General features: G+C 49.3%; 2 protein-coding genes across 2 annotated transcripts; one reads left to right on the top strand and one right to left on the bottom strand.

Moving 5' to 3' along the window:
* Positions 1-319: 319 nt before the first annotated feature.
* Positions 320-2,183, bottom strand: PPTG_07454 (hypothetical protein). The gene has a single exon (XM_008901735.1). It carries the CDS (start codon positions 2,145-2,147, stop codon positions 441-443), a length of 1,707 nt encoding a protein of 568 aa, XP_008899983.1. The 5' UTR covers positions 2,148-2,183; the 3' UTR covers positions 320-440.
* A 1,417-nt stretch (positions 2,184-3,600) lies between these two features.
* PPTG_07453 (hypothetical protein) lies at positions 3,601-4,080 on the top strand (the record flags this gene model as incomplete). Its single annotated transcript, XM_008901734.1, has 1 exon — positions 3,601-4,080. One exon carries the CDS (start codon positions 3,601-3,603, stop codon positions 4,078-4,080), a length of 480 nt encoding a protein of 159 aa, XP_008899982.1.
* Between the last annotated feature and the right edge of the window lie 2,986 nt (positions 4,081-7,066).

The raw sequence follows: 7,066 nt of genomic DNA, 5'->3' as shown, positions 1-7,066 counted from the left end.
CAAATGTCGTTTAAACCGTGTAACTTCGAACTGAATTACTACCAAATACTTTAATTGAGCGAAAAGTACTACCCGTTTCAGAGAGTTTCTCAATACACGTAAAACGTGTTCCATTCTCGTGGACAACACAAGTAGTGTTACACAGCAGGGGGGAGGAGGCTCCTGAAAGGTTAAGGCATTTCAAGGTATTGCTACGTAGTACTTCAACTACTTTAGTACTACTACTGGTAGTATTATGCGAAGGTATTGTTTGCTGTTGAGACCGCCATACTTTACTGTTGAGGACAATCAATTAGGGCAGATAGAGAGTTCTAAACACGTGAATATGAAACAAAGTTGTGCACTAATTAGCCGCCTTCATTCGTACGACTGTAATACGCAATGATGTCAAGGACAAGTACTACGCAAATGTAATGAACCGAACTAGCAGAGAGATACATTTAGCAGCCGCTGCCGCCAGCGATCATCAGGCACGAGGTGCTCTCGAACATGGCCATGATGTTGGTCATCAGGGACCACACAAACGCGAACGTAAGGTAGGCCACAGTGAGCGCGCCGAACAGCTTGCTGCTGCCGCCCGTGCGCAGCAGTTCCTGAGTCTCTTCCTTCTGACGAGGCAGGAAAACCAGGAAGACCCACGAGAAGGCCGTCATGCCGTACATAATGATCACGGCGTACGTGATGTCCGTACGGATGGACTTATCGTCCTCCTGGATGCGCTCCGTAGTCAGGTTGAACGGCTGGTCGATCACCAGCGTCATGGCCGTAGCGAACGGCGATGCCAGGTTGGAAACCATCGTGATCAGACCGTACACGACGCCCTCGTTGCCGATACCCGACAGCTCGACGATGACGAAGGAAGAGATCATAAAGCCAACACCGTAGGGGAGCTGCACGGCCATAGGCAATCCCAGCCAGAACCACTGGCTACGGAACACGTTCCAGATCGTGATGAAGGTCGTGATACCATCGACAATCATCACGAAGGCGCCCGTGAAGAGGATCATCCAGCGCCAGCTCCAGTGCAGGCCCCACTTGGACGTGACCATGATACCGGTGAAGAAGCAAATGTTACCGATGATCTCGCTGATAGTACTGTTAATCGGCGTGACGCCAACCATGTACGACTGTACGGGAGAGCTGGCAGTGTACGAGATGGTAGAGAACATTCCCTGGAAGAAGGTGAAGAAGATAACTTGGTACATCACGCGCTTCTGGATCAGATCCCACAGCTCGTTCATGTAGTTCGTGAAGTTCACGCGAGGCTTCTTCTCCTCCTTGATGAAGAACCAGGTCATTGGGATAACCGGCACCGTCAACACAGCAAGAATGATCATCAGGTGCGGGAAGGTGATGGAGAAGTTGAAGTCACCGCCGTACTCCTCTCCGTTGAAGCAGAAGCCGGTGAGCAACTGTCCGATGATGACGAACACGGTACGCACGGCGTAGATGGCCGACTGGGTCTTGCCACGGGTTTCGAGAGGCTCACGCTGGGCAAAGTCCACTACGATACTGTCGGCACACACGTCCGATAGCACATAGCCCACGGCAGCGAGGAACATGAGCATGACGTACTTGCCGGCTTGCGAAGACGCGTCGTAGTTGATACGCGCCTGAATCTCGGGTGTGTAGTCGGCCGGTTTGATGTCGCGGTCGGACGACACCGTGTAGTACGGGTCTCCCTCAGGCATGCAAGCCATGATAACCAATGCGAGCAAGCAAATGATCCATCCGATCACCATCCACGGACGACGACGGTATCCCCACAGCGGCACGCAGTCCGACAGGATACCGTAGAAGCACTTGAAAGTCCACGGTAGCACCACCAGCGTTTGAGCCGTAGTCACCTGGGTACCCGACGCGTTCAGGTAGTTCTGCAGGAACGGGTAAATTGTAGCCGGCAGCACACCATAGTTGAGACCGATGGCGGCATATTGGACGAGAAGACCAAGACTGTCCTTGCTCTTGAGGTCGGGGGCGCCACCTTCACGAAGAGCTCCGCCTTCAATAGCCGTCGGGTCGGGGGTCTTCACTGTCGTGTAATGGTTGCCATCCTCGATGTCCTTGGGCTGCGAGGTGCCGCTCACGAACGACAGCCTGGCAGCGATGTCGGTTTTGTTCGGATCGGGGTGGTGCGTAGTCGACATTCTGCCGTTGCGCTGGACTCGGGTGGACTCAAGAGCAGAAATCCAGGAATGAACCGTGTGGCGTGGGTAGCAGCCGCTAGGTGACGGCCTGGCAGCAGTTGGTTGTAGGCCGTCACCGCAGAGAGCAGACGTTTTGGCCAGAAGAGACTTTGAGCTTTGGAGAAATCGTTCCTCCGCACATTGGCATACAGCGATAAAGTTTGAAGTACCTCCCAGACTGTCGATTTATGAACACCAGCATGACGACGTGCGCGATTTGCTGCGGGACGACGATGCATGGGTGCCAGCCGCCGGTCCGGCGGGGATGAGTCCTCTGCGATGTATGGGGACGAACTGGTGAATACACCAGAGCGATATGAAGACGAAAAGTTAAGTTGACAGGGGGCCGCATCAAATAGTACATGAATGGGAGTGGCATCGAATACAACTGCCGCGATTAACTGAAACAAGTGTGTCTTTCTCGTACTTGAACACGTCGACGAGTCGATGACGACCACTTGTCAAATCAAGTCGACGCGCGCGTGTTTATGGGCATTTTAATAAGTCTGTAATGTTCTGCTGGTCGAGCATCCTATGCGCGGGGTATACATGTAATGTACCTCCCCTCAGGGAGGTCTCTTGACCTGTACACTGCGTGCAATGTAGCTTTATCCGGTGCATGCGTTGCGGTAGCCTACAAAATTCCTACAGCCTGTAGAAATTCTATCTACAGCATAGTGCAGGTTGGTAAATGTAATTGGTTCCAGAACCAAGCTAAGTATTACTACTTCGAGGTTTAGTTTTATCATGTATTAGTACTATAATACTTTAATAAAGACAGAACTAATACAAGCACAAAATGTCATGTAGTGATAGCTGAATCATTAACTTTTGGAGTTTTATACTGTAAAAATAAACCTGTTGATATTTGCAAGATCAAATAAGAACATGTGAAGATTCAAATTTTACAGTAGCACTACATAAGTATGCCTTAAATCTGTAAGAAGCAAATACAACCTATTCATAATCCTCCATGTATCAAAGCCTTCGTTTCAAAATTGCTGCCATGTGCAATAGTAGAAACCCGGTAGTACAATTCAGTGAATCCGTTTATAACTAGGATTACAACGTACTGATTCTAAACTGACCTTCAACTACTACTACTACTACTATTACTACTATATTTATACTTTGCTCCTGGTTAAGCATATTACATTCAGGAGGTATTACGATTAATCTCCAAGGCAATTAATTAATCAATCGAAATAAAAAGGGAAAATGACAAAACCTGCCTATTATCAGAGGCAAAGTGACAGAACCTGCCCCGTTTCCAAAACCTGCCTATCTGGCCCTGCACTTTGTCAAAAGCTGCCTACTAGTGTCAAGTGCAGCTGTGAAACACAGTGTGAGACGTGCCAAATCCGCAGCCAGAAGGCTGTCCACAATTCTCAATCGCAAGTCCAGACAACGTAGCATGGGCAAGACCGTTGGGCGCGGAGGGAAGTCCACAATTCTCTCCTACGCTGCACGTGCGGCCAAAGACAAGAAGCGTCGACCGAGACGTGTTGACTGGACGGTATCCAAATCGCGCAAAAAGTTTCGGATGGATCGGCGTGCGCCAGTGCGGGACTCGAAGCGCTGCTATCACGCGGCGACGATGAAGGTCTGCGAGAGGGGGAACTTTCTTCTTGCTGCCGACGCAGCTCCGATTGGCCGCGTAGCGAAGACGCCGCTTGAGCTGCTAGATGAGGAGGGGGAGGAAGCTGCCGACGCAGAGGTTGGAGAGACAGCGAGCCTGGAGACCTATTTCGACGGGGTCTCGGAGGGAGCTGCGGCACTTACTTGTGCTAATGAGGCACGTGTAGCACTCCCAGAGAACGTTGGCTGGCGCGTCCCTCATCTCTCAGGACGCTCAAGCGCACGGAAAACCTGTTGTTATCGACTTAACCAGTGATGACGAAGAGCCAGCAGTGTCGGCAATCCGTCAATCTGAATGCTTCTCCACCGAAGTCGTCCAGTGGCCGCGCGGAGTCACGCCTTCGAGCAAGCTAAGTAACCCTACCATTATTCGCTTTCGAGATATCGGAGCTACTGACTGGTGCGGTTGCACTTCCACCTGTGAGCGGGAGAGTTGTGATAACGCCTTCACTGAAATTTATTGTACTTCGCGGAACTGTCGGGTAGGAAGCAAGTGTGGAAACCGATTGGTGGACTTTGGGGGTATTGAGCTTCGGAAAGGCTGCGCAGGGTATGGAGTAGTAGCAACATCGTTTATCCCGGAAGGAGCTATAGTGGGTGAGTACACTGGAGTTCTCACAACTCATGATTTCGAGAAAGATGATGAACGAACGAGCGACTACGCCTTGGGTCTAGCAACTACAGATGTAAAGGGTCGAAAGGTCTACATCGACGCGAAGACGCAAGGAGGGTTGACAAGGTTCATCAACCACTCGTGTGATGCAGACACGAATAAGGGGATAGATCTCGAAGCCCCTCAGCTAGAGTAGCGCCGTTCTCGGCCTCTACGAAATTTGTCGTGCGCCATCCGTACAGAGGAGTCGTTCCCAAGTTCGGGAAAACCACCCAGTGCTTTGGATCGATACCACGGAGATAATCAGCAACAGGTTTTCCGCATTCCACTTCAGTGATAGCCAGCTGAGAGTTGTACTCATCCATACTAGTACAAGATTGGATACGCCAAACCAAAGCTTTCTGTTTAACAGTAAACTTCGTAAAAGTAGCAATCACATTTCGCTGAATGTGAAGAGTGCAGTACTTGTGGTCGATGCCACGCTGTTTACACACATCAATCAATCCAGTATTTCTATCCGACATCAGAGGGTAAGCAAACTTCATACCACCGAGGCAACATTGCTGGAAAAACCATTCGTAATTCTCCATCGTCTCTTTCTTCACAAGAGCTACAGCAAGTGTTACGTTTTCCATATTTCCATCACGTCCGATCAGTAGAAGCATAGTTCCGTTATAACGCTGATGTTTGGAATGAGCACCATCTAATCCAACAATTTTCTGAAGGTGACCCTCAGCACGAGAAGAAGTAGCTGGCACTACAACAGCTCGGTCAAAGCGCCCTACATCATCTACTTCACAGCAGGCGTGAGACCCCGGGTTCACGTTCTTAAACGCGCGTAGTAATCCTGGAATCTTCGTAAAAGACGCTGTGACATCACCTTGAGCATTTTCTTTAATTGCGTCAGCCGCGCGATACACCATGCGTTTCTGCTTGGCTAAGTTAACCATGTTGATAGCCTGGACTTGCTTGATTAAAGATTTCCCACTCACAGACGCGTCCGCTAAGACAGCGGCTCGAAGGGCGCTCATTTCCGCTACTTGACGCTGGGTGGGCTTGGGCTGAGAAGTGCAATTCATGTGTTCCAGATTCATGGAGGAGATGTACCAGGGAGGCGAGACACCGTCGTCCGAGGAGTTTTTCCGCTTGTATAATCGCACGAAGAAGTTGCATGTCTTCGATGAACACGCCACGAGCTTGTGCCCACCACCTTGGCTGTCAACTACGACACGTTTTCTTTCTGCGAGGGCGTAGTCTTGAATTGCGTGTAAAGCCGTCTTAGATGACGAAAACTCGTCACCCACTCTGAGCACTTCTTCACTTGGTTCCCTCATCTTCCAGACGAGTGCGATCGCGTCGATGATACAATTTTCCAAGTGCAGTGACCGTGTGGGTTGGTGGACAGCGTCGGTTTTGGGATTCTAACACTTAACAGTCTCAAAGGCGCTAGGGGCGGTTAGGGCCTGTTAAGATGCCTGTTAGATAGGCAGGCTCTGTCACTTTGCCTCTGATAATAGGCAGGATTTGTCATTTTCCCAAATAAAAATGAGCAATGGAAAAAATATTTCGAGAGATCTGATTGGCTGGGATGGCATTCAGACGAGTTTTTAGCACTAAGTTATTAGGGTTGTAAATGGTCCTAGTTCTCGTTTTGCTTACTGATAAGGTCACACTACACTAAGTACAAATTTACCGATTTCTATTGGAAAATTCGTACTTAGTGTAGTGTGACGTTTTGGCTAGATCAGCTCAGAACAAGTGGTTTTAGGCTTTTATTATTGATCTTTCGTCATTCGAAAGATCAATAATAATTGTTCTGATGTACTGGTCCTCACGGTTGGTGCCGAGCCGACTAAAAGGCTTTGCTGTTGAGGGTGTGTCACTGAGGCAGTTGGAAAAGGTGAGGAAAGTAGTGAGAAACATGATGATGGAAATTGAGCTAGACGAAGAAAGAGAGAGAGAATGCTAAAGCTTCACTTCGCAAAATACAAACAGCAGCACAAGCTGCCTTTCCCACCAACTTCGAGTGCTCTACGTTTCTTGCTGCAGGTGCAGACGCTTGCTTACCAGTGTAGTTTACAAGTATAATATATATGCAGCAAATCGTTGTATCTGCGGGCAACCGTCCATCAACCTCACCCAAAAGCTGTACCCTCTGCGAGACTCTGATCATGCGCTGCATGATCAGAGTCTTGTAGAAAGGAATCCTCCATAATCCTCTCGCTATTCTAACAATTCTGGTCGACGAAGAGCTGGCAACGACGCACGGCCCGGTGGAGCCTGTCATGGACAACCTACACTATCGAGTGCCGTTCGTGAGAGCGTGCATGAACTATGCTCGGAATGTGGTCGGTTTAGACCTCGCTTTCAGGAATCCCGAGGTAGGTAAATCACCTATCTTGATACCCGGGGGATTCGGATACCCGATTTAAGAAAGAAGTACGCGAAGTATGTTCTGAGTTGCTGTCGCTCCATTACCCAGTTTTGATGAAGTCCAGCATCAAGGACTACACGGAACTATTGATAGCTATGGTTGTAAAGTTTTAGACTACATTTGAAACTCCCATTTGGATCGATTCCTGCAGCACCTATCAAGTTTCAAGAGTAAATGTGGAGGAGGGGTGCCCCC

The sequence above is a fragment of the Phytophthora parasitica genome, assembly GCF_000247585.1.
Source record: "Phytophthora parasitica INRA-310 unplaced genomic scaffold supercont2.12, whole genome shotgun sequence".
Taxonomy (NCBI): Eukaryota; Oomycota; class Peronosporomycetes; order Peronosporales; family Peronosporaceae; genus Phytophthora; species Phytophthora nicotianae.
This window is presented reverse-complemented; position numbering and strand designations above follow the sequence as displayed.